We start from the raw sequence: 27,627 nt of genomic DNA on the forward strand, positions 1-27,627 counted from the left end.
AGAGATTCCACATTTCACATGTGGTGGGCTGCAAGGAGCAGGTTTGGGTCAACCGTTTCCCATCTGTGTCTAAGAAGTGGTGCTGTTGGGGCCAGGGGACATCATGGGAGGTGAGGTTGGCCTGTTAGCTGTTAGTTGTGCCCTGTACCCTTGGACCAGAAAAGACTTGAAGGGGGAGGTGTGCAAAGGCTTCACGAATAGGCAGAATAGTTTGGGTAGGAAAGGGGCTGGGGTAGGTCCAGCCTGAGATGAGAGCAGAAAAACATTCAAGATTTGGGGGCCATGGTACAGATACGCTTCATCACCATGGAAGCCAGCCAGCAGTACACATCTCAACATAGCTTTGATATTCTCTACTTCCTGGCCTTTATAAATGTCATGAAATATTTCAGTTTCCTTTATATTTCATAGAGAAAATTCTCTCTCATGATGGTATTGAGCACTTGAGATTTATGAAGACATTAGGACAGATATCTCAGGAATGTAAAGGGTAAGAAAGGTCTGTTTTCTCTGATTAACAAATTTGATAGGTTTCATGGCTGACCGTTGGTGCTTAAACCAGGAGGTTCCAGTCTAGTTCTAGAGTCTATCCCTCCGAAAGGTCTAACTCCATGTGACTAACAAACTGGATGTATACTTTGAGCCTTATTTAATTCACAGAGAGGTTGACTTAACTCCATATTTTTATTTCAATAAATGAAAATCATCCTCTTTTCACCTCCAGATTGCTTACATTTTGCTGGTCTCCCCAAGTGACCATTGGTGGAGACCAATTAATGAAGGAATGAAATTCACTTTCTTGGGACTGTGGTATTCTGCAGAGCCATGCTTAACCACTTTTTCTAGTGAAGAATCTACAGAATGATAATACCTAAGTGTGGATGGCCAAGAAGAATTTATATCTACAGGGCTCTTTCTGTATTTTTGACACTGCTGTATTCTGTGATTGAGCGACTTGTAACTGGTTCCAATGTGAGTGTTCTCAAAGAATTCTAGTAACTAAGTTGACTTAATTTTCTTAAGCCTTGTATTTACTATTAGTCTCACATTTACCACTTTGATTCCAGTCTTTTAACTGTTCATAACAGGGCATACCAAGGGTTGGGATAAGAGCCTACTTCCTACCTCTTAAGGCACTGTCCTCATTATTTTTCCATGTAACCTTGAAGTGCATGATAAGCTGTTTAAATGTCCATGACTTCTCCCAGAGCAACTAGCAAAATATATGACATCGAATAGAGACTAGTGGAAAGGAAAGTTTAGAGACTAAGTTCAGAGGTGCAAACCTCAAAGAAACCTCTTTAGAGCACATACCATTTGAGTACAGTATACATAAGTGTATGTGAGAAGAGAGTTGCTATAGTAGTCCTCTAAGTAGATTAGTTCAATATCTAATGGAAGTGAAAATCTTTACTCCTATTATCACTATAGTACTGAATGAACTGTATACTGAGTTTTTCAAACAAGTATTTAAAGTAGAACTTTTAAATACAAAGCAAGGGCATATAAGGATAAAGGTTTGAGTTTGTGTTCTTGTAAGTGTAGTGTTCCATCTAAAGCTTTGTTTTTTAATCAAAAAATGCTTCAAGGTATTGCTATTTCTTAGCATCCTTAATAATTATGGGTGATGAGTTTTTAATTCTTAAAGTTATGTACATGTATTAGGTTTACCTTAACTGTTACCCTACGCAGAAGGGAAAGTATACACCTGAGGGATGTAATTATTTTGCATTTTTGGCCATGGGTGGGAATGGGGTGGGCATCTACTTAAAAGGTTTTTAAAAAAGAAAAAAATCAAGTATTTTTCTACTATTATATATGATCTTACTTTATACTAGTTTCTCTCTAGTAAGGCATGCCAGAAGCCCAAGGTACCATATCATGAGTTCATATGTATTGTACCTTTTATTGGTGGTTAAATCGTATCAGATGCTTGGCACTGCTGCCGTAATTATGAAATGCTTGTAAAGGATTAAATATCAATGAATACTTAAATTGTTTAAGAGTATAATCTGGGAAGTTTTCAAATCATACTATTAATGTGTAATCTAAGCTCTTTCAGATGTATCCATGAATAATCCTGGAACAATATTGCTTGTATTCCTGTCACAGAACAGGTTTTGTAATCTTTAAAAGAAATGAAAATTTATATAATAAAGTTTCAAATAAATGCACATATGCTCCTTTATCAGATTATTTCGATTACATGATGATTAGTCCTTCATATTATCAAATTATTCTATCCAAAGTACAAATTTATCAAATTGGATTGGTAGAACTTAAAACAGGAATGTTTCTGAGTTAAGAAGTACAGATTAATTTCTCCATGCAAAGTTTTGGTTAGCCTAAAAAGTTTGTCAAATCAGACTCACATCAGTCATAGATCTTACCCAATACCAAACGTGATTAATCATTCAAAGGATACAGGGTAATCACCTGGCACACATGAGAATCTTTCCTGAGAAGTCCAAGATTATTAGATTTAGCTCCAAAACAACCTTTTTATCCCTCATTATGGTACATTTTGGATTGATTCAGAATTAAAGAACAAGTTTCCTTCTGTGAGATGTATGCGGAGACTTTGTTTAAACAAAGGGAGTCATTTGGTTTTGCAAACTTCCTTTTGATGCCTTGTTAATTACACAATTTAAATGATGAGCCCCCATTCTCCAGCCAACCATACCTCATAAATCCATAAACTGCAAGTTTACAAGAAGCTATCTCTATAGACTAAGCATATCTTGCTAAAAGCATTTTAGAAAGAAGGACTTTTTTCTTTTACTAGTAAATATCATTAGAACATTTAAAAGGAAATTTGAGGTCATTGATTGCTGATAGAGAGGGAATGGGTTATATATAAGCCTGCAGTTATCCCTTTCCTTCCCAGTAGACATTTTTAGTAGTTTAATGTTATGATAGCGTATTAGTTTGCTAGGGCTGCCATAACAAAATACCAGACTGGCAGAAATTTATTTTGTCACAGTTCTGGAGTCTGGTTGTTCAAGATCAAGGTGCCAACTCTTTAAACACCCTATCTCCAAATAAAGTCATATTCTGAGGTATTAGGGGTTAGGAATTCAACATATGAATTTTGGGAGTACACACTGAATTTAGGTCTTCTCCCCTCCCTCCCTTTTTTCCTTCCTGCCTGTAATGAATATCTACTGTGTGCCAGACATTCTGCTAAGTGCTGGTAATGGTAAAGCAACAGATGTGGTCTCAGCCTAATGAGGTTTACAGTGAGGCAGGGAAGACATTTCTAAAGTAATAAGTGTCATGCAGCTATTACGCTTTGGTAATGAGGATGGTAGGAAAGCCTTGCCCTTCCCCTCAGACTCCCAACCTGGTAGGTCGGGTGAAAGGGCTGCGTGAGATGTGAGATTACAGTTGATGAGCCAGTTGCTCAAACCCAGAGAGGCTGGTTTGTCACAAAGCGCCGGAAGTCTGCTCTCAGCCAGCAGAGAGCGCTGCCTGAACCCGCCCTTTCCTAGGACGCCTGCGCCCCGCCCATTCCCTTCCTGACTCCGCCTCCTCCTTGCTCGCGGCCCCGCCCCTACGTGTTCTGCGAACTGAGTGTAGTGAAAGCTCCAGGGGTGCGTGTCCCTCAGCTTTAACAATAGGAGTTAGGAGGCCACGCCTGCGCAATAGAGACAGGGGGGCGGGCCCAGGCGGTGCTGGAGGCGGAGAGAAGTTACGCAAGCAGATGCGACGCCATTTGCTGCGGCCGAGCGTGTGTGGAGGCTGATCTCGGAAGAAGTCTGTGTCCGCACTCGCCGGCTCACCGGACTGGCCGCTCTCGCCTGCTTGGTGCCGCGCTGCTCCACGCGTCGCCCCTTGGAGGAGTCGCTGCTGTCGCCACCGCCCGAAAAAGAGTCGGAGCCGCTGCGAGGCCGCTGTCCCCGCCATGCCCAAGAATAAGGGTAATGCCGCCTGGACCCCTGCTCCGCTCTGCCGGGTCTCCCGGCCATGCTTGCGGCTTCGGGATAGCCCAGGCCGCAGTGACCTTCCTCTCCGTCCTGTATGCAGGCGGCTGGGCGCTCCGGACGGGATTCTGGGCTCGGGAGAGGAGCTGGAAAGTTACTCCTGTCTCCCAGTTTGGTCACGTTGGGGTGGAGCGGACGCCATTTTTGTAGGGCCTCCTGCGGGAGAATGTGGGCTTTTGCTGCTGATTCGCGCCACAGTGACCGGGGCGCATTGGGGACCTGGTGGGGCGACCTCCCCTGGGGTGGCCTGGGCTTCGCAAATGGGCGCTTTGGGCCTTCCCGGGCAAGGGGAGTTAAACCTGGAAGCAGTTCTTAACTTTTAGAGGGTGATGCTTGCTTTAGTAACCATCAGGTACTCCTGCATGGGTTTCTTTATGGACAGTTGTTGCATATTGTGGAGACTCCTCCTCTCTTATAAACAGTGGGCGAAACCTGGATGCATTTTTGAGATTCAGCTCTAGAGATACAACCTTCCCCATCCCTTTACGGGTTTTAAACGCCCCCCCACACACACACACTTGTTCAGTATTTAGCCAAGTTTTCTGCTTTTGTTTTAGATCATATATATCTTGTGTTGGAAGTAATGATCTTTAAGTTCTCTCCATTCTGAAGTTAAACATTCACAAGTTATCAGACTTGAGGATAAGTTCATTTGGAATTTCCAAAATGGAAAGCCTAGTCTAGGTAAAAGCAAAACCGTCCTAAAGAAATTTCCCTTTTTTAGACTTAAGGGTGTTTCTGCTTTTTGAGCATCCTTATAATTTCTCAAAGGAAATTGTGCAAGTAGGAACTGGGAAAACTGTGTTTCGGACAGGAGAGGAGCATATTTCAGAACCCACAAGAAGCTTCCTTTGATTATTCATCCTGAGATGCCCTGCCCTGCCCTACCCTGCCCTACTTCTCTTCTCTTTTCTACTTCACAGCTGGCTCCAGCGTTTCTACCTCATTTCTTCTGTAGCTGTCACTACTCATTTTATCCCTTGGGATATTTGGTTGCAGTTCTGTGCAGGATTTGGTGCTGTTCCCTCAGGGCACTCCACCTTATTGCCCTTAGAAATCTAACTTGTAGGTCCATTTTGGAACAAGGATTTTACTGCTAATTATTCTTGGAAAGATGGGGTGACAAAATAGCGTTTTTTAAAGTCATAGTTTTCTTGTAACCTATATAAATCCTTTTTTTATTCCCTATGAGATGGTGGTACTAACTGTACCACTTCAATGGGTATCTTATTCTCACTTTTATTTCTAGCATGAAATTCCCAGTTCCTTCACTAGACTGCAAGCTGTAAAGGGCAGTAATAGTATCTGTCTTAATAACATTGGATTGCTAGCACCTGACACTTAGTAGATGCTCAATAAATATTTGTTGGATTAAGTCACCTCTCTTCTGTTGAGTCCACTCTTAGGTGAATAATAGGTTCCCCTTTGGTTCCAAGAGGACAGGACTTCTGCATTAAATTACTTCTAGTTCACTAGCCTCCTTCCTTTAAAGTTCATTCCATTATATGGCAATAAAATAAGAGAGGGGGGTGATCAGAGTATGGTTAATTCTGGTATATTGACAAGTGATGAATCACTTTTATAAGTAACATTTGGAATGTACAAAAATTATAGATAATGCAGTGAGCACCTGGGAATCCATTACTCTAAACTTGAGAATTATAACGCAGTTTCAGTTAAAGCCCTCTGTGTCTTCCTCCACAATCCCCTTCCTCTCTTTCCGGAGGTAACCACCATTCTGAACTTATTGTTCTTATACATGTAAAAGCAATTTGTTGTCTTAGTTGTTATCTTAGAGGAATAATACTTTTCAAGACCCCTGCATTTTATGAGATGAGGTTTAATGTCGAAATAAAATTGCTTTTTTTTCTTCATTGGAAAAGCCAGAAGCCCTGTGAATATAATCTTGATGATAGTTACACAAGTAAGGATGTAAATTTCCATGAACTGTGTGTCAAAAGACTAGCTTTGGGCTGATTCTTAGCTTATTTCCTCTAGATTCTGTCAGTGTATTACCTCGGGAAAGAAGGGTATCCTTTGGCCCACTCAGAAGAGCATTTGGGGTAAGGTGCGCCCACACTTTGAGGACGTTACTACTACCTTTGATTTTAAAAGCACCACTCCTTTAGGAAGATATGGACTACTCTTGGCTGACTTATTTAAATTGCCAGCTTGGGCATATAACTCAGCAACCAAAGTAGGTGTGATTCTTGTCCTAATGGAGCTTTCACTCTAGTTTGAAGATCTGGCATGATTAATGAAGCAGAAGATACTTTTCTCTTCCTAGGAAATTAGTTTTGGTGTGCCCTAAGAGTACCTCAAATACTGAATTCTAAGGACTCTGGGTGGGTCAGGAAATTGTAGATGTTCACCTAACAATCACACAGAGCATTGTGAGTCTGTGCCCAGGACAGGGTAAGTGCACTTAATTCAAGAAGTTAAGTGTGTCTGTCTTTACATTGGCCAAATGCACGTTCTTTATTCTGTTTGAGCTGTGAACCTTTTGCTGCTGCCACGCTCTTCCCATATGTCCCTTAACGTCACTACCACTTACAGTCACTTTTGGTAATGGCTGCCATTGTGGTTTAGGGTCTGGAATGGGAACAAAATGCGGTGGAGAGATACCCTAATGTGGGGGCCAAGAACAAAAGAAGATTAGGTTTGAATCTGGTCGCCTATACTCACTGACTAGTGTTAAGTGAATTACTTCTCTAAGCTTGGATGAACTCACTGGTAAACTGGGGGTAAATGGGTAGTTGCATAGTGGTTAAGAGCATAGTCTCTGGGATCTCACACCCCAGATCTCAGGTCACGTGATATAGCTTCAGAAAAGTCACCCTTTCAAAGTCCGTTTCCTTGTGAAATAAAGACAAAATAGTACCTACCTCATAGGCTTTAGGCTTGTTAGGAGTGAGTTACTAGTGTGTAGTGTGCTTGGATTGAAGCATACGGGAATAGAAGTATTGAGAGATAGGTTGGTGTCCAGGCTTATAGGTTGAGAGACTTATATTCTTTAAGGTAATTATGTTACCACTAACAGAAACAGGGATGTTGATTAAGGACCAGCTTTGTAAAATAAAGTAAATGGAGTTTTGAATAAAACTGAGCTTGAGATGACAGTAACCCATTTACTGGAAGTGTACTGAGCCATTAGAAAAAGGAGACCAAGGCTTAGTTAAAATAGGGGGCTGAGATGTAAAATTATTAGCATAGAGGTGATAGGTGAGAGAAAAATAAATTTCCTTAGAAAGTGGGTGAAGAGAAGGTAGGAATTTGGAGTGAATGAAGTCCCAAAGGGATTGGCATAATGGGGGGGGGGGCTGATGAAAGGTCCGGAAGAATACAAGTGACCCTTTAAAAGTCAGAAAAGTATGAAAAACAAGGGGAACTTGGAGAATGACAGATGTTTAAGGACACCAGTAGGTAGAAGAGTTCTAGAATCCTAAATGGAGGTATTTGGGTCTTCTGTTCTAACTCCCACATTTTACAGAGGCTGATACAGATCCAGGGTGCGGGGGTGTGTGAAAGCTCATCCGTGTATCCTTTAATCCTGCCTCCCTCTATATCTGGTCATAATTCTCTTGTTTCCATCTCAGAAATAATCCTTTTATTATTCCTCTGAATAATATTCCATTGTATGGTTGTATCACAGTTTATCTATTCATCTACCAAAGGACATCTTGGTTGCTTCCAAGTTACTTTCCTCCTCATGACTAAGCTCAGCCTGCTTCATTCTACGTGTAATAGGGACAGTGACCTGAGAGTTTTCCCAACCAGAGAATCATGTCACATTTTTTTAATTAAAATTTTTTAATAGTAACTGTATTCATGATTCAAATTTCAAAAAGTATAAAAAGTGAAATCTCTCTTCCTAAATGTATCCCATTGCCAACGAGTTCTTTCTCACGGGCATTGTTAACTTTTTTGTATATGCCCTTCCAGAGATATTTTATTATATATATATATACACACACACACACAAACAATGAATATGAATTTCTTTTTTTTTTTTTTTTTTTTTACATCAGTGGTGGGTTCATGCTCTTCTTCACCTTGCTCTATTTATTTTTAAATTTATTGTAGGAAGAATTTTGAATAGATACAAAAGTCAGTCTGTATAATGAGCCTTCATGTACTTATGTCCCGGCTCCAGACACCATCAATCATGGCTAAACTTGCACCATTGTTTTTAATCCCCACCCGAGGATATTTTTTCCATTGCTTTTCGGGTGGGGGGGACATAGATGTGAGAGAGACACATCATTTGGTTGCCTCCTGCACTTGCCCCACCAAGGCCAGGGATCGAACCTGCAACCTAGGTACTTGCCCTTGGTTGGAATCGAACTCAGGACCCTTCAGCCCTCGGGCCAACACACTGTAACCACTGAGCCAAACCGGCTAGGTCTTTGCTCTTTTTTTAATAGACTTTATTTTTTAGAGCAGTTTTATATTTATAGAAAAATGAGGAGAAAGTACAAAGTTCCCATATATTTCCCCCACACACCAGTTTCCTCTTATTAACATCTTGCATGAGCCAGTCTAGGTGAATTATTATTAACTCAAGTCCATAGCTTATAGTTTCCATTCTTTATGTTGTACATTATATGAGTTTTGACAAATGTATAGTGACACGTATACACCATTACAGTAAAGGTTCCTCCATGTCTTTGGGAGGCTTGGTAGTTTATTTCCTTTTATTGCTGAATAATATTTTATTGTACCACAATTTATTTGTTCACCAAGTGAAGAACACCTCAGTTGCTTTCAAGTTCAGGCAGTTAGCACCTTCTTTTTAACTTCACATATCTTGCTCAATGTATTGTACCGCAATAAGATAAAATTCAAACTCCGACTTGCCAGACTTGTTGCTCTCCCTCCACCACCACAAAATCAGTGTGTCCCATTCCAGTTGCTATAACTTTACCTTTTTTCTTTTGTTTTCTTTCCTTTTCTTTGCTTTTCAGTCATCTCCTACTTGCACTCACACCTTTCATTGGGGTGAGATACAAGGGAGATAAGGCATTTTTATAAAATTTATCAAGGCCCGTTACACCTCCCACCTTGTCCCATGTGGGCCACTGTAGGAGGGGTTCACTGAGCAGTGTAGTCAGCCAGGTTGCCATTATCTTTATGATCCTGGGTCACTGAATGCAGATATCCTCAGTAAGGGATCTATATACTTCTGTATAATATCTGCTTTGGTTTTTATTTTATGTCAGAAATATTCCAAAAGGAATTTCCAAGAAGGGTAGGAGAGTGACAATATGAGTGTTTAATATGATTAGAGATTGTAAATATAATGATTGTGTCACTAAATTAGGTGAATTTTTAAATTAAGTACTTTTATTAAACCATTTTATAAATCTCAATTTAGTTTCTTTTCCTACTGTTTTGTAGATAATATCTTTTTGTTTCTTTAAAACCATTAGGTAAAGGAGGTAAAAATAGACGTAGAGGTAAGAATGAGAATGAATCTGAAAAAAGAGAATTGGTGTTCAAAGAAGATGGGCAAGGTAAGCGTTTTCATAAGTTAGATTTCTTTTAGTAATATTTTTGTTTTTTAAATATGGAATTTCAATTTCTAAACATAAAAGAGATACTATTCATAATCCTGAGCAGTGAATTGCATGTCCCTTTTTGCTCTTCTCCGTTTCCTTTGGTAATCATTTCTTGGTATACTCAGTGAGGATTGGTGGTGTTTTTGTAAATGTATAGGTTTCATTGTGTTGCATGAACACCCATAGCTAAGAGCAAATTATACAGTTCAGAGGGAATTAAGCCTCAAAAGTGATGGTTGACAATTCCATGATTTAGTAGACCTTTTTGATAGTAAATGGTGCTACATAGTATGTGCAGTATACCATGGATACTTGAGGGATGAATCTGAAGCCTTTCCCACTTCTCCAGTGCCAGTAGCATATAATTTCATAAATATTTGAAATTGAGCATTTGACTGACCATTTTGAACCAATGAAGATATATAATACTAGTTTCTTATATTTTTATTTTGAGTAATTTCAAATCTTCAGAAAAGTTCCAGTATTTAGTACAATGAACTTTTTAAAAATTACCCTTTGGGTACGTGCGTGTTGAACCATTTGAAAGTTAGTTGTGGACTTCATGTTACTTTTCCTTTACTACTACATCATGTGTCTCTTAAGAACAGGTATATTCTCTTATATAACAACAGAAACACGCGGGTAATTTAACCTGAATATATTATATATCCAGTATATGGCCCATATTCAAAATTTTCCAGTTATCCTAATAATTTCCAGCACTTTTTTTTTTAAATTATATATTTTTTAATATATCTTTATTGATTTCAAAGAGAGGAAAGGAGAGGAAGAGAGAGAGATAGAAACATCAGTGATGAGAGAGTCATTAATTGGCTGCCTAGCCTGCAACCTGGGCATGTGCCCTGACTGGGAATTGAACCCCGATCCCCTGGATCCCAGGCCGGGCTCCAGCACTTTTTAACAAAGAAAAATTTTTGTAGTCTTTTTATAGAACTTTGGTGATTTGTTCACACCATATAAAAATGAAACGTGTTTTCTGGCTAAGAGACCTTTTTGATTCTTAGCCTTAGTCATTCTAGCCCCTGTTAGCAGTTGTCTTGATTTTGACTGCCACTATTTCTTTTTCATATTTTTCCCCCACTATGGAAGAGAGTCTGTCTTTGAATTGACCGACCATGTTGAGGCGCTAGGTTCACTGTATGTAGTCTGAGTAACTAACTTCCACTTCTCAATCCCACAGTTGAGCTTTTCAAAGTTACATCTCTGTTTACCAGTTAGTGGCTATCCTGTTTGGGGGTTAGTCTAATGTACAACTTGAGTAAGCTAAAGGGTCTGAAGTGATGCATCATCGTCCCATCCCCCCCCCCCCCCCCCCATGTCTTCTGGCATTTAATGACAAAAGAGAGGCCCATGTGCAAGCTAATGCTCATAATCTCAGTTTTTCAAATGGCAGTGAAACCAGTTGGCTTCCTGGGTACCCTTTTGGAAAGATTTTAATGAAAACTTTGGCATTTTGCCTGAGCACATCTTTCTGGCTTTACAAAAACTTTAGAATAATCACTAAGATATTCTAATTTAACAAAGACATAATTAACATTTAAGCTACTTTTATTTGCCATATGTACCAGATGTGTTGAGTTTAGCCTTTAAAGGTTCTAAGGGAAAGGAGCTCCAAAATTGGAAAAGGCTTTGAGAGATTGAGGGGGTATATAGTGTGTAAGCCACTTGGGATAAGCCACCTTGATCTCCAAAAGTAAAGCAAACAGTCATGCAGAAACATTTCTGATAGCAGAAATGAGTCTTGGTTGTGGCTCTGCCATTGACGAGCTCGGGGTTTATCACTTTCTTGCGTTTATTTTACTGCATATATTTATTCCCAACTAGTACACCTATACATTCTAGTCGGTTTTATGTGGACTTCTAAACTGCTTTTATCAAAAGTTAAACATTATCTTATGCCCTTTTCTTTTCCCTCCCCCAGAATATGCTCAGGTAATCAAAATGTTGGGAAATGGACGCTTAGAAGCAATGTGTTTTGATGGTGTAAAGAGGTTGTGTCACATCAGAGGGAAATTGAGAAAAAAGGTAGGTGTGGAGATTTGTTTTAGTTTAATACAAAATTGTGATTAAGACGGGGAATGGCTCTACAGTTTTTATGGGCCAAGGACCTCGTTTTTGTAAGTTACCAAAAGAGTTCAGAAGAGTAGTGATTTACAAATTCTATTTGAAGACTCATTTGCATCACCTATGTTGTATTCCTGACGAAAATGTTTAACCTGCATCTAATCATAAGTAAATAATCGACAAATCCAAATTGAGGGACTCTCACAAGTGGCCTGGCTTTTAATACATTGTTAGTGTCAGGAAAGGGGGAAAAAAGGCTGGGGTGCTATTAAGTGTTACATTAATGTTAAATTTCCTGAATTGTGATCATGAATGGGCTGCCTTGGAAAGTAATGACTAATTTCCTATCACAGTAGGTATTCGGGCAGATTTATTAATTAGATTGGTTAAAAGTCCCTCCAACTCTGATTTTATGATTTAAAAAAAAATTTTTTTGTTTGTTCATCCTTCTTTTAACAAACTAAAGGGTTGGGGTGGGGGAGTAGAAGGAAGGAAGGGAAGGAGGGAGATGAAGCCAGGTTTCTAATTTTCTATTATATGTAATGGGTAGATAGCTAACCACTTAGAGTGGTTCACTATGAGAAAAATCCCTTAATTTTTAAATTAATCATCATCATTCCTCTGGAATTACTAAACTTATCAGGTAATTAAAATAAGAGTATTTTTTTAACATCCCAAATTACAGAAAAATTGAAACAGGCACAACTGCTTGCTATAGTTTGGTTTTTGGTTTTGTTTTTTTCTTATTTCTAAATAAAGGAAATAGCTGGGTAAATAGCATTTTATGGGAATGCTGAATCAGTGTTACTCTTGATTCTTTATTTCTTTTATAGGTTTGGATAAATACCTCAGACATCATATTGGTTGGTCTACGAGACTACCAGGTAAAAAATTAAATAAAATTTTTATTCACTTGCTTGATTCTGATGACCCATTAATGTTAAGAACATGAGTCATAACTGTATTTGACCAGTCCCATCCTAGTATTCCCCTCACCATTGTATCAGCAAACATTTCATAAGGCATTGTGCTAGGTACCTCAGAGATTATGGTTCCCAATTTCCAGTCTGTGGAGTTCACATTTTCGTGACCCTTCGGTGCACAGGCCAACTACCACCAAGCCATACCGGCCAGGACCCCCACCCCAATTTTTAAAAAAATGTATCCATCTTGAAATCAAAATCTGGAAGCTGTTACTCACAGGGCTACAGCTGAATGATGCCCCCTGCCATCCCACAAGATGTATACAGCCTGGTAATGAGGGTAATAAGAAAGGCACACAGGTAATTACAGTATAAACCATGATATAAATATGTACTCTAAATTTAGATCAGCACTTAGGTAAGAAAATGGTAGTTTGCCCCCATGATCTCAACCTGGAGACATTGTGGGTCTGTGAAATCTATTTGGTTCTACCTCTAGAACTTATCACTGTCTGTTAAGTCACATTGTGTGTGATAAAATGTTTCTATTTTTATAACTTTAGTCATACTTTGATTTCTAAAATATATACATACTCCAGAATAAAGATTTAAAATCTTTACTTTAAAATCAATGGTTCTCAACCATGGGTAATTTTATTTTACTTTTATTTTTTTTTTAAGTCTTAGGGGCCATTTGTCAGTGTTGGAGACATTTCTGGTTGTCACACATAAGGGAGGGGGACAGTGCTACCGGCATGTAGTGGTTAGAGACCAGAGATACTGCTAAACATCCTACATTGCACAGAACAGGCCCTACAATGAATAGTTATTCAGCCCAAAATATCAGTAGTGCTGAGGTTAAGAAAGCCTGCTTTAGATTCACACCATTTTAATGTCCGTTTTATTTTGACCTCAAAAATAACCCCAGAAGTAGAGAGAATAGTTCCCTGTTTGACAAATAGGAAACCAAGGTGCCAAAGGGTATAACATTCTGACTAGAAAATGACAGCCAAGACCAACTTTTCTGATTCTTAATTTCTCATGATCCTCCTTCTCTTCCCCTGCCACTTAAAGGGTGGTCCAGGAACCAGTAGCATCACTAGCTTTTGGGGAACTTGTCGGAAATGCAGATCGTTGGACTCTACTCCAAGCCTCCTAAATCAGAATATGCATTTTAACAAGACCCCTCTGGGCTTCGATACACATTACAGTTTAAGAAATGCAGGTCTGAATCACACTGCCCTTGCGTCACTGTAATCATTTTTGTTGCCTTTGAAACAATCAGCTTCAACTTTTTTTTCTACCTTAATGAAGTCATATTTTTTTTTAAATGAGGATGTGTGAATATCTAAGTCATTAGTTTTCAGTGGGACATTTGCATCAGAAACACCCAAAAAGCTTTTAAAAATATGAATTCATGGCTTCACTCTACATCTACTAATCTATCTTCAGGAAGTGTAAAAGCTCCACAGGAGATTTTGATCAATTCTACCTTAGGAACCACTGATACATGGAAAGGTGTATGAATTTCCTTAGTTCATTACACCAGTCTCAATTTTTTAATTAGAGTATTTAAGCACCCAGTAAATTATGGTCCCAGGGAATTTTTGTATTTCAAAAGACTTCTAATCAAGGGTAATGGTAAATAATCCATGAGATTGGGTCTGCACAGTTCTGTTCTCATTAACGTGAGATCTGCGAAGGCCTCCCCTAAGCTTGTTGATCATTGTTTATGTGTTTCACACTGGGTTAAACCTGAGGATGTTTCTCAGAGGGTAGGAGAAAATGTAATATTTTGCCATAATTGGTTCTAAAAGTGATTTTTCTCTTTTTAAGGATAATAAAGCTGATGTAATTTTAAAATACAATGCAGATGAAGCGAGAAGTCTGAAGGCATATGGCGAGCTTCCGGAGCATGGTAATGTTTGAGTTATTATATTAACCTGTCGTGGTGCTGTTACCTGGTCAGTTGTATTAACGTAACGGGATTTGGGTAGAATTCTGTGGATTTTGCATATCTACTGTTGTGCTTACATGATTTATTTTAAGTCTGACTGCCTATACTTCACAGTACTAGATGCCTTAAGGAAAAAACTGAGATTCTGTTTCTAATAAATACAGTTTTGGTGAGGAGTTATATTTTATAAGCCCTGGACTTCTGTGTAATTACCAGTCAAAGGAAAAGTATTGTAGTATTTCTTTTAAAAATTTATATCTTAAAGAGACTGTCAGTGTTCGTCTAACTTTAAATGTGAAGCAAGGATAGTAATTAGGTACTACTGTTGATTATTATTGAAAAGGCAGCCTTCAGTTCATCATACCCTAGTACCACAGTATCCCACAAGATTTTTTAAGCCAACGTTCTTTGTTTCCTCCCCCAATACAAAAGTTAGGCATTCTTAATGAAGAGAACTTAAGTAAAACAAAAAAAAATAAGTACCTCACAACCTTATCAAAGGGAAAATATACTTTACATACTGTTTAGTAAACCTGCATTTTTTTCATTTGGTAGTTCCTTTTTATTTTTTTGCCCTGTTACATATTATCATGAAAACAATATATTTTGCATCATATCTTAAATTTTGATGCATTTCCAAACCATTAGAATACTCACGCATTTGTGAATTTTTAAACACATAGTACTATAGACCATGAAACTCCTGCTGAAATGAATTACTTGGCATTTCCAATCTAGGAAATGCTAATATATCTGGGAATAGAACTAGCACTTTTTGATTCGTTTTCATTGCTTAGGTATAGCATGATTTTGCCAAATCTTTCTGATTGAAAAGTCTGATGGTTGATGAATTATTAGGGTGTGCTCAAACCTTTTTTAAAGCATAGCTGGAAGTTGTGTCGTTAGAGCCTGCCTTGCTGAAAACACTTTGATAAACCAAAAGAAAATTATAACCCAGGTACATTCCATCTTGACTTAGTAGACACTTTGTTGGAGGTTTTCTTGTATCAAATACTGTACTGTATAGTAGCATTGTTAGGTCAAAGTTAGGATCTTTCTGATCATAAAACTTAGATTTAAAGTTTGAGTTGTAAGAGTCTCCTTTTATAGTTCAACATTTGATATCAGACCACTTTTAGTGGTCAATTATTCATTTTAATAACATCTTGGTTATGTTATATGAGTGTATTTATTATTGTTTCTTTAGCTAAAATCAATGAAACTGATACATTTGGTCCTGGCGATGATGATGAAATTCAGTTTGATGACATTGGCGATGACGATGAAGACATTGATGATGTAAGTAGATGCACCTTGCGTTTTTCAACTTTTGTGAATTATCCACAGAGAAACCAGCTCTTTCCCTTAGCTTCCTTTAATCTAAGAATCTTGAATACTTAAGTAAGGATATATTTTGAGACTTGTCCATGAACTAAAATACTCAGGAGACAACTAATCAAACTGTTTATACTTTGAGGATTCATTTATTTTCAACATTTTTTCCTAGAAAGATCAATATTTGCTTTGGCAATATGAATGCTAGGCATTGGGAAGCATAACTTGTTTAATTAAGAGGGTCTAAAGGCGGTGGGGGGGGGGGCGGGCTGGATGAAAGAGGGTGAAGGGATTAGCCAAAGAACATACACACATAACCCATAGGCACAGACAATAGGGTGGTGATGGGCAGAGGGAAGGGGGGCGGGGGCTGGGCGGAGGTGAGCAAGACGGTGGGAAGAAATGGGGCCATCTGTAATAGTGTCAACAATAAAAATAAAGTTTAAATAAATAAAACAAGCCAAGAAAAGTGTGTCTAAAGAGATCTTTCTTAATAACTTTAGTTGTAAGAAATACAAGATCTTACCAAAGAAAACATACCTTCTCAATTGAATAATAGTATGTTAAAAGAAGAATCCTGTTTGAACCAGCTTGATAAGAAGCATTGAAATTACAACATACGTTAGAAGCTTTGTTAAAATCAAGGACTTTTTCCATTATGTGATGTTATTTGCTGGGTATGCACTATTGGCAAACTCTTGGTTTAGAGTTGGTGTGTATATTTTGAGGAAAATGTATTGTTTTTCCTAAAAGTAAAGCAGTGATGCTCACAAGAGTAAATGCCTCATTGCCCTTCTGTTCAGTTACGGGGTGATCCAAACATTTGGACAGCTGAGCTGGGGTAGAAGGCCTTTTTAGAAGTTAAAAACCTAACCAGAGAACATGCGTGAATAGGAAGCCACATACAGAGGTGATAGTTGAGGATCTAGACAGGAGAAAGGTTTTCTAAGGAAAAAATTTCTGAATCTCTGCCAGTGCTTCCTTGTATCTGGGCCCAGCAGGCTGGCGGGGGAAAGATGATAAGGACAGTGGTTATTAAGGGAATTGGAGTTATCTTGAACGCTTGTGGGGGTGGCTTTGTTTATCACCGGAGAACCTTACTTCTTCCCTGAGACATTTCTCTAGATGGTTTATAGGTGTTTTAGTCTTCAATTCTATAACCAGCTTGACCAGGAGGAGGAGAATTTGGTCAGTATCATGCTTGTTCCTTTCTTAAAGAAATAATGCTCCCCTTGTCTGCTCCCACCCCCAAAATAAAAAATCACTAGCACAGAAGGGAGGAGACACTAAACTTTATTAAGAATATTCAGTATAATATGTAGCATTCTGAAGGAGGTTATAAAGATTTCCTGGCAGCAGACCGGAATTGAGCAAAGCACAGTGTGTAGCATTTGCTTTCCAGGCCGGCTTTGTTTCTGATAGCCCAAGGGCGTGGAGGTGTCCCTGCTGCTGCTGTGGTGGTGTAAGAATCCGTTTTTCATTTGATCTGACGTTCTTTTCCCTTTCAGATCTAAATTGACATCAACATTTTTGCATTCCAACTTCTCTGAGGATTGTTCAACCATTTGGATTTTGGCTGTGGCCTACAAAAGAAGATTAAAATTTTCGTTAATTTGAGTGTGGTTTGTTAAAGCAGACTGATTTGTTTCTAAGGTTGTTTCTTTAAAAACTGGTAGTGCTGAGTTAAGTGAAATGTAAAGCCCACTTTGTTCTTTTGGTGTAATGGAGCTTATGGGTAAAAGAGCACATCTACTATTTTTGAAAAAAGGAAAAAAACCTTTCCTACTTTGACCACTTCCAGTAAATAAATGGATGTTTTGGATAAACCATTTGCCCTGTACTCATGGGTTATGATTAAGCCCTAGTTTTGACTAGCCTGTTAACTGTACAGTGACTTTCTGTGTATTCCAGTTACCTAGATGTACCCTTGAGGTTTTGACAAAATTTAAGAGAGGCAGAAGTCTGCATTTAAAGTCAGAGATGATTAGGTCTGTTTTTCATATTTAAGTAGCGTGTGGCTATTTTTATACTAATTTTGATATTGCATCCATTCTTTTCATGACCTTATTTTGCCATGATAAACATCAGCAAGAAAGCCTTTCCAGCATGCAGATAGTAGAACCTGGGTTTTAATAGCAATTTTGAATTTGTAAGGTTAGTAGTTGCAGAAATTGAACACTAGGTGGCACACTCAGTTACTTAACATTGGAAATACTGATTTAGTTGTAAACTTTTTACACTTACTGTGCATACAAAATTCCTAACCAAGATTGTTTTGATCATATGTGTGTATGTTGAATATTTTTAAAGAACTAAAATATTGTTGTGTCATTTTACTTCAGAAGTCATACATGTAAGCTACAATTTTGAATGCTTTATAAATACATGACTTATGTATAAATGAAAATTTAATTTCATAGCAACTTGTACAAATTAAGCCCTTTTCAAACTATCCCTAAGCTGGGGAAAGGAGTGAATAATAATTTAATGAAAAGGTAATGAATGGAAGAGCTACAGTCGGGAAATATAATAAAGACAATATCATGCTGCACAGTATATTATACCCTTTGTGTTTAGGGTGTATTTTATTGTGTGTACAGATTTTTTTCCCCCCCTTGATATTAGGAATTTAGATTCACCCTTTTTTATTTAGTTTTTCGTTATCAACTGGAGTAAAATGAAATTCAAGGCTAGACTAGTTAGACCGAACTAACCACATTGAATTCATATGCAACTTTAAAAGAAGAGATCCACCATGTAGCATGTGAAGCTTTTATTCTGCTGGTCTCCAGAGAACTTTGCTTAGTTTGATGTCCTAAATGTGTAAACACTGGAATCAAAATCTGAGGTTCTATAAAACACTTGAATCAAAGAATAGAAATTAAGAGTGGACAATTGGGGTTCATGGTTTTTATTTGCTATTCCTGAACACTTACCTAGGTAGAATGCATCTGAGCCTATGGGCTAGTTTTTAATATTTAAAAGAAGCCAGCCTTTAAGAATTGTCAATAGTGACTGTCTTTCCCAGTAGTCTAAACCTCCTAAGATATTTAGGCTTTTGTAATGAAGATGTTTTGCTAAATTTGAGATATATATATAGGGGTGGGCAAAACTAGGTTTACAGTTGTTCGTATGGAAAATAATACAATAATTAAGAAATAATATTACAAGAACAAACTTTAACGTACTCACAACTGTAAACCTGCTTTTGCCCACCCTTATATAGATTCATGTTATTTTACCAAGGACATTTTAACTCTGTGTCTGTGATACAGTTCATGGTAGGGATGGTGTATCTCAAACATTAGTTTTTCTACTTAACTCCTCTAATAAGTATGGTTTATCTAACATTCTTAGAAATTACAACAATGGCCCAATTCATGCATTTGCTAGTGATTTTTTCTTTCTTGCCTTGGTAGTAACAGCTCGATGTAGTGCTGTTGCATCCTTGAAAATCTGAAACCATAATATCTAAAAATAGTTGGGCTAAAGTTGTGGCTCATATCAACACTACTTGGAATTATTTTACTAACTTGTCTTCAGTATGGAAATGTAGTTTCATCGATTGATTATATCTCAAATGAGGAATGGAAGTGGTCCTTAAGAAAAGTTTTAGGGGTTTTTTGGTTATCCTCTGATTCCTAAAATACAATGGTATAAAGTGTGCTCTGAAAGAAAATAAAATGTTTGAAATCCAAGGATAATAGTTCTTACTGCTGAGAGGTGTAATAGTTATTACTAACAAATTTGATAGGCTTGCATTTTTCATGTAGTATTTATTCCACTTAGAGTATAACTATGTTGTATTACTAAAGTGGCTAAATAGCCAAGCCAAGTGTTTGTGTGAAAAAAGACTTGCCAAGATTTATTTGACTGTTGAATCTTCCTTGAACATCCAGACTCTTAAAGAGACCCCCTTTTAAGGAGCCTGTAAACTATGCATGATGAAAATTGTATTTTATTAAGAAATGGCCATTGGTTTACTCACCACATCTCTGGTATCATGACTATTAATATAGTTGCTTACAAGACTCTTTGTGACTTGTGGTTTAACTTAGTCTCACATATCATATGTAAATATTAAACTATAGGATGTTGAATAACATCTTTAATAGATACAAATTGCTGTCTGTATTGACTAAAAAGCAACCGAGTAATCAATTAGGTAAAAGCATGTTTCAAATAGAATACCTAGCTGGATTTATACTTTATTTGTATTATGTACAGGTTTAACAACATTCAGTATTAACTGTGGCTTGACTGTTAAAGTATCAGAATGAAAGTGAGGTTCTTGATGTTACCTGACTGTCATAAAGATAGAAAAGATTTGCATTGGTCTGGGGTGTTTAGATCTTTATCCTGCTTGGCAAGGGGAAGTTCCCTTGAGCTCTCAAACACCACTTCGTGTTTTTGATTTACCTTAAACTACCATCATTTTTATCCTGGCTTTTCTTCTTTCTATTCAGAAAAAAAGTACACAATCTGAATTAAGTCTTACTACAAGTGTGATAAGACACTAGCCTCTCAGGTATAGAGAACCAAGGAATTTGGAGAGTGTGTTGGACTGTGTGTCTGTGTGTCTGTGTGTGTCTGTGTTTGTGTCCCGCCCCGCTGCCAGTACTTAGGAGGCAATGTGGTGGGGAGTGAAGAGCATGGGCCTGTGTCCCAAACCCCACTCTTTCCTTTACCTGCAGGTGACCACAGGTACCTTCAGCTTGTTTGAGCTTCAGGCTCCTCACCTGTAAGATGGGGCTGATGAGAACAGTACCTGCAGAATCAGAATTGTTGGGGATTAAGAGTTTGTGTTCATACATGTAATGCACTTACATTAGTGTCCACCGCTTCTCACTCAATATCCAGGATTGTGTAAAATAGAATATGCACGGCGTATATTCCCTATTTACCATTTCTTTTACTTGTAGTTTTGGGTTCCTATAATAAAAGAAACGTATAGGTAGAATATATATTTGTATATTCTTGTCGACACTAAAATAATTGCTACCACCCTCATTTAACTCAGTGTAAGACTGACAGTTGGAAGCCTCCAAATTGCTTGAAGATGTTTTGCAAAATACCATTGCTCTATATTTCTTTAAGAGAAAGTTTATCGTTATTAATAGTGATAGCTCTGGTCATATTTCACTCTTAAGTCTTTAATGAGTCCTTTTACATCCTTTTTATTTATAAATTCATGAAAGCTAATTAGTACTGACTAGATTTGGAGGTTTCCTTTTCCATCATGTGGGATTATGTAAAAAAAATCAGATGCAAAATAATTGCAATTAGAAAATAAAATATGAAATAACTTGCAACACTGTATGCAATTGATTCTTTTCAAACGTAATGACATTTTAAACTAAAACTTTTTATGATGATTCTTTTCTGAAAATTTGATTTTTTAAAAATTACATGTGATATATGAGGGGAATGTGTACTTATGTTTTTTATTTTTGTGTTTCTGGTTATTTGAGTCAGTTAAATCCATTCAATCAGACTTCAGATATGGGGTTGCATTTTCTGGGTGAGTAAATTTGTTACACACCTGTGCTGAAGATGACATTTTTCTCATGTCAAATCAGTTGTCCAGAATGGCCTCAAATTGCCAAAATCACATTCAACGGACCTTATTTTATACATAGGTGAAGTAGGTATTTATCCTCTGGGCAACTTGCTCACTTTTAAAAAGCCAGTGTTAGAGTTCAAGCTCGCTTGTCACAGATACAGGCATGCTGAAAATAAATGTGAGTTTAATCAAGAAAAAATAAAAAGCCAGTGTTTTTCTGTTCCAGTCCAGGCTTCATTTAACTCCCATTGATAATGGCAGATCAGAAAGTGGGGACAGTCTGAGTCAAGTCCCATTGCTGATTTGATCCACTGGACTGTCGGGTATAGAATTGGTTGGATTTTTTGCAAACTTGATACAGTCCAATACATAGTTTATGATTTTAAATATCAGAAATCTAAGAATAATTGGAATTTTCTTAACTTGATAAAGATTATCTACCTAAAGCAAACAGAAACTCAGTTTTTTTTAAAAGTCAATTTTACCTAAGACTGTTTCTGACAAGCAATAAAAATTAATCTCATTGAATCTAGCCCTTGAGTACACTTTTTTTAAAAAAATACGTTTACTGATTTTAGAGAGGGGAAGGGGAGGGAGAGAAACCTGGATCAGCTTGCCTACTGCACGCCCCCTACTGGGGATTGAGCCCACAACATGGGCATGCACCCTGACCAGAAATCAAACCTGCAGCCTCTAGGTGCATTGGCCAATGCTCAACCAACTGAGCCACACTGGCCAGGGCTGTTTTTATTGACTTGGGGGGGGTGGGGGCAGGAACATCCATTGAGGACCAAACCTGCAACCTGGGCCTGTGCCCTGACCAGGAATCAAACCAGTGACTCTGGTGCGCAGGACTCTGCTTAACTGAGCCACCCTGGCCAGGGCAGAGTACACATCTTTTTAGTATTTCATGTGACAAAATAGGAAGTGCTACATAAAGCACTTCTGTACATCTTGGGAAGTACAGTTGTCTCAAGGAAAAATACTTGAGTGATTATTTCCGTTACAAACTAAACTGGCCACTGCTTTTCGTGGAACACCATTTTTACTTGAAAGAACTGACTGGTTTTTCAAACTTGGTTTGAGGTCAACATCTTCTCACAAGTGAATAAAATGAGCCTGTCACTTCAAGGAAAACAATTGACAGCATTTGTTGGTAGTGATAAAATTTGAGCTTTCAAGTGAAAACTGAAAATTGGAAAACTAGTATCTGCTACCACTAGCTTGACAGTTTCACAGTGAAGACTTCTGAAGAGATCAGTGATGGTAATAAATGTGACTTTTTAAATATTGTAGAATGAAATGTGTTGACATTTGGAAGATCTTCATGGCTTAGCCAATATTTTCTAAATGATCAGTGGGTTTTAATTTAATAGTATGAAAACATCATTGATTCAGTGTTAGGTTTCACATTGCAAGTAACCTTTAAGAAATTATTTGTCAAGATTGGGTATAGTATCGAAGAACATACACAGTTATCTGAAAAGGCTATTAAATTATTTTTCCCTTTTCCAACTATATACCTCTGAGGCCAGATTTTCTTCATACGCTTTAACCGAAATAATGTACTGCAACATACTGAATACTAAAGCAGGTGCAAGACTGTCTTCTGTCAAGACAATAAAGAGATTTGCAAAAACCATGAAACTGCCTCATTTTTTTTGTTCTTTTGTTACTTTTCACTAAATGTATGTTGTTAAAAGCATTGGGTTTCTTTTTGAACTAATATTTTAAAATTTTCTGATACATCCATAATCATAGACACAGCCCACAAGAGAACTTGTCATTGCAAAGACAACTGACAGTGTTGCCAATATTATGCTTGTGCTTTTAAGTGAGAATTAAAGAGTTTTGGAAGACTTAACACCCACCACCATTAGCTTGTAAAAGTTACTTGGGAATTTCGATTTTAGGTGTAAAGTGGGAACTGGTGAATTTTGTCTAAAGGACCAGGTAGTAAATATTTTAGGTTTTGTAGGCCATATCATCTGTTACAACTCCTCCATTCTGCCGTTGTAGGGCAAAGCAGCTGTAGACATGTAAACAGGTGAGTGTGGTCGCATCCCAGTAAAACTATTAACGGAAATAGGTGGCAGCTTTCGTTTGGCCCACAAGCCCTGCTTCCGACCCCTGCTATGAAGGGACTCTGAAAAAAAATTGGACAATACTGCACTGGATGACTGGGTACAGATTTTAAGATAACCCTTCAACTATGAGGTTAACCTAATGGGAAAAGCCTAGCAAACTTTTTAAAATTTTTTTATTGACTTTAGGAAGGGTGGGGGGAGAAACATCAATCTGCTGCCTCCCGCACACAACCAGGGCATGTACCCTGACTGGGAACTGAACCGGCGACCCTTACAGTACACAAAGCTCAACCAGTTGAGCAACACTGGCCAGGGCCCAAACTCATTTTTTAAACATGGCTTAAATAGAAATGTGTTCATAGATGGTATGATCTTATAAAGATGCCAATTTTCCACAAATTAATCTGACTTTAATATAGGTTCCAATTAATACTCCAGCAGGATTGGGAGGGAGTAGACTGATTGTAAAGTAAGTTCATATGGAAATTATGAATTTTTAAAAGAATTCTAAAACATGAACTCCCCATCAGTTATTCAGTCACACCATAAGCCATAGTAATAATAGGTTCCATAACAGACAAAAAGGTCAGAATGGCGGACTCAAAATTAAGCTCATGTACCTATGGGGCTGTGATATATGATAAATGCTTTGTTTCAGAATCATTGGGGAAAGGATAGGTTATTTAATAGATGGTGCTGGGAAAACCACTTTATAAAGTAAGTATGGATCTATCATACCGTATACAGGAAATACAATTGCTTTAGAGTTAACGTAAATATAATGGAGGAAAACGGACTATCTTGGGGCTGGAGAAGTATATACTAAACAAGACCTCTTTCATCTTTATTTCCTTCTACGAACTACCTAATGCTACAGTTAGAGTTTCCCCCTTGACTCTCAACTCCACTGAGGTTTAAGGGCTGCAATAAGCTTCCCACAATTTGACCTTTTACATCTGTATTTTGAAAAGACCTCTTAAAGCATAAACCATAGAGGAAAAAAATGATAGATTTTATTTTGTGACCATGGGAAAGATTGGGTCAAGCAAGAACTATCAATAAATGCTAAATCTAGGGGGAGGTTTTGATAAGGAGTAGGATATTTGCATGGCCTTAAAGTGCCTCCCCACAGATTGCCTGTAAATTGCAAGAGAAAAATAGAACCTCGACAGTGGAGAAAGCCAATTAGATAAAATTGTACCCATGTTATACTTACTGAAGTTGATAACTAATGTGGATGTACAAGAGAATATTTTTAGATACACATTGAAATGTTTAGGGGTAAAGGGCCAAGCATATGTGTGCAACTTTCAAAACAATATTAGAGATATAGATAGAAGTACAAATGATAAAACAAATGGAGTAAAACGGTAATGATAGGTGAGTTTCAATAAGGGGTATATGACTATTCTTTGTAAACTCTTATTCTTGAAAATTCTATAAATTTGAGATGGCTTCTATATAAGAAGCTTTTAAATGGGTTGGTTTTGGCATAAATATTAAGACGGTTTGCTAATCTTAGAAAAGGTTAGGGGACTAGTGTGAAATATTTGCAACCTTTTTAAACCCACAAGGAATTATCTAGAATACTGGAAACTCCTGGAAATCAACAGAAAAAGGCAAGTAGTCCAATAAAAAGATGGACAAGGATCGACTAGGCAATTTTCAGAAGAGTAAACCAGAATGCATGGCTAATCTATTTCTGATAGATTTGTATATACAGCTGCAATGGGTAGATGTTGAAAACAATCCCAAGCAAGGAAAAACAAAGTCATAACTGTTGTGAAATATCATTTCTATAAATTAAAACCATGTATATCTTCACAATGTATGTTTGAAAAATACAGCAGAAAACTAGGAAACAGAGGAGGTGTCCATTACTAGAAAGAAGATGGAGTGGAATAGAAAGGAAAAAGAGGAATAAATAGAGTAAAACTGGAGAGGGATGCTACTCTGACATGTCAGCAAGCCATGAATGAGCTCAAGAATTGGATGAACAACAGATTCAAGATCTGTAAGAAAGGGGGGGGGGGGAGAGAAAACAGCTCCCATGACCTAATTAACTTAGAAACAGCTTTCTTTACAGCCAAGGGACCAGCCCCCACATGCCCGCTCACCTGCTCAATTGTGTCTAAACTTCCCTTCCAGCTTTCTCACCACAGTCTCACCCTACTCCGGGCACACCTTTGGGAGCGTCATGAACACATTCATCATATTTTTGTGCCGCAAAGGGAGTCTCCAAGCTTTTCGGTTCCTGAGGGTTTCGGCTTGGGTTTTTTCTTTAATTGTATAATTTATGTACCATAAAGTTCACCAGCGTCACCATCACCATAATCTAATTCTAGAACATTTTCATCATCCCCCAAAGAAATCTTGTACCTTTATTCAACTTCGGCTTTTTAATCATGTATTCCTCCCTTCCCTAAGGGTGGGCGTTAGAACCTCAGCGGGCTGGTCAGCACCCAACAGAGAAAGGTGCAGCCTGGGGCTCCGCATCGATGCGTTATCGCTTGGCAGGTACACCTGGGCGAACCCTGGAGGCCTGAGCTGGCTCTACAAAGATGTCTTTCTCAATATGTATGATTTTGAAAAGATGATAAATGCTCGTGACAGGGGTAAAGGGTGCCCAGGGGAAAGACACCCTCCTACACACACACACACACACACACGAGACTACACGTTTAACAGCTTCTCTGTGTCTTCCCAGAGAAGTCCTCCTCCCCGAGATGTCTCAGGTGCGTGTTGTTTGCGCCTCCGGAGAAAAGGAACCACCGAGTAGCTCTGGGGCGCCGTCAGCCAGGGCGGGGGGCACGGCTGCAGGGCGAAGTCGGCCAGACGGTGCCGCTGCCCTTCCTTGAAGGTCGTCGGGCTGGCTCGCTGGAGTCAGGCCCCGGGTGGCCGCGGCCCGCTGGGGTGAGGGGGGCCTAGCGCCGGCCAGCAGGGCTTCTGGAGAACTGGACCCGAGCTGCTTGTGGGGAGAGCCCACCGCGTCCGCACACGTTGGCGCTGGCCCAAGGGGCCCTGACCGGAAACCGGTTCCAGAGCTGCAGCGCTGAGTATGTGTGCGGACGCCTAGTGTGGGTGAACGCATGCGAGCCGTGTGAAGACGTGTGTGCTGCGCGGTGTGTGAGAACATGTGCGCCCTGGGCGAGAGCGTTCGTGCACACGGTGTGTGAGAAACTGCATCCTGTGTGTATAACTTTGAGTGTGTGCACTGTATGGAGAGGTGTGTTTACACTGGTGTGTGCACGTCGTGTGAGCGGGCGAACTGTACGGAGACCCGTGTGCACATCGCACGTGCACGCGATATGTGCGCGCGCTGCGAGAGCTGGTGGCCACAGTGCAAGTGCCCGAGGTACGCGCCAGCTGCGTGAGGACCGGTGAGCACTTCGCACGTGCACGCGGCGCGCCTGCGCGGCTTGAGAACCGGTGCGCACGTCGCACTTGCAGGGCGAGTGCGCAGGCTGTGTGAGACGCGCGCGTGTGGGGGCGCGTGCGGGTCCGGTGCCGAGCGGCGCAGCGGCCCCGGCGGCGGGCAGTGGGCCTGTGCGGCCGGCGCAGCTGGATGGACCACGGCGGCGGCTGTGGCGCGGGAGCCGGCTCGCAGGGGACTACGCGGGGCTCCCCGCTTCCCGGGAAGATGGCCGAACCGAGCGCCGTGCGGACCTCGCCGCCCAGCCATCGGTTTTCAGGTGGGGCCCCGGGTTCGGCGGGCGCCTGGGCTGCGGGCCCCCGGGGGCGGGGAGGACCCGCTGCGGGCGGCGCGGGGCTGCGGCTCCGGAGGGCGCGGGGCGGAGGTAGGATCGACGCTCCTCTCCTGCCTGGGTTCCGCTGGGCACCGGATCGAGGGCCGCGCCCCTTGCGGTGCGGTGGCAGGGTCCCCCTCGGCTGGCCTGAGTGAGTGAGCGAGCTTGGGGGTGGCTCAGGATGGGTGGCAAGTGTGTTTGACGTGGGGCGCCGAGGCCCACGTTTGATGCCCGGGGTGAGGGGCTCCTCGTGAGCGGCGGGCGTGGAGGGCACTGGGAAGGCCGGAGCGGGCTGCGGGGGTCGCCCGGGCCTGCGCGCCCGCCCACTCTGCTTCTAGAGAGGCGCGGGAGCGCCTGCTGCAGCCCGACGCGAAGGTGGTACAGCTGCGC

At 39.7% G+C, this 27,627-nt stretch overlaps 2 protein-coding genes across 5 annotated transcripts in view; both read left to right on the top strand.

The window, feature by feature from the left end:
• The first annotated feature begins 3,543 nt into the window (after positions 1–3,543).
• Positions 3,544–20,281, top strand: EIF1AX (eukaryotic translation initiation factor 1A X-linked). Its single transcript, XM_081125838.1, has 7 exons — positions 3,544–3,920; positions 9,413–9,496; positions 11,484–11,587; positions 12,460–12,510; positions 14,386–14,467; positions 15,714–15,805; positions 17,350–20,281. Exons 1-7 carry the CDS (start codon positions 3,905–3,907, stop codon positions 17,353–17,355), a joined length of 435 nt encoding a protein of 144 aa, XP_080981964.1. The 5' UTR covers positions 3,544–3,904; the 3' UTR covers positions 17,356–20,281.
• Positions 20,282–26,809: 6,528 nt separating this feature from the next.
• The window catches only part of MAP7D2 (MAP7 domain containing 2), a 95,812-nt gene continuing 94,994 nt past the window's right edge, over positions 26,810–27,627 (top strand). For 3 of the 4 annotated variants that reach the window (XM_081126709.1, XM_081126708.1, XM_081126711.1), the window contains exon 1: positions 26,913–27,183. In XM_081126709.1, coding sequence (XP_080982835.1) covers positions 27,057–27,183 — 127 coding nt within the window. In that variant the 5' untranslated portion in view covers positions 26,913–27,056. Of the gene's footprint in view, positions 27,184–27,627 lie in introns of all 4 variants that reach the window. The other variant, XM_081126710.1, reaches the window with a different exon arrangement.

Source organism: Miniopterus schreibersii, assembly GCF_964146895.1.
Source record: "Miniopterus schreibersii genome assembly, chromosome: X".
Lineage (NCBI taxonomy): Eukaryota > Metazoa > Chordata > Mammalia > Chiroptera > Miniopteridae > Miniopterus > Miniopterus schreibersii.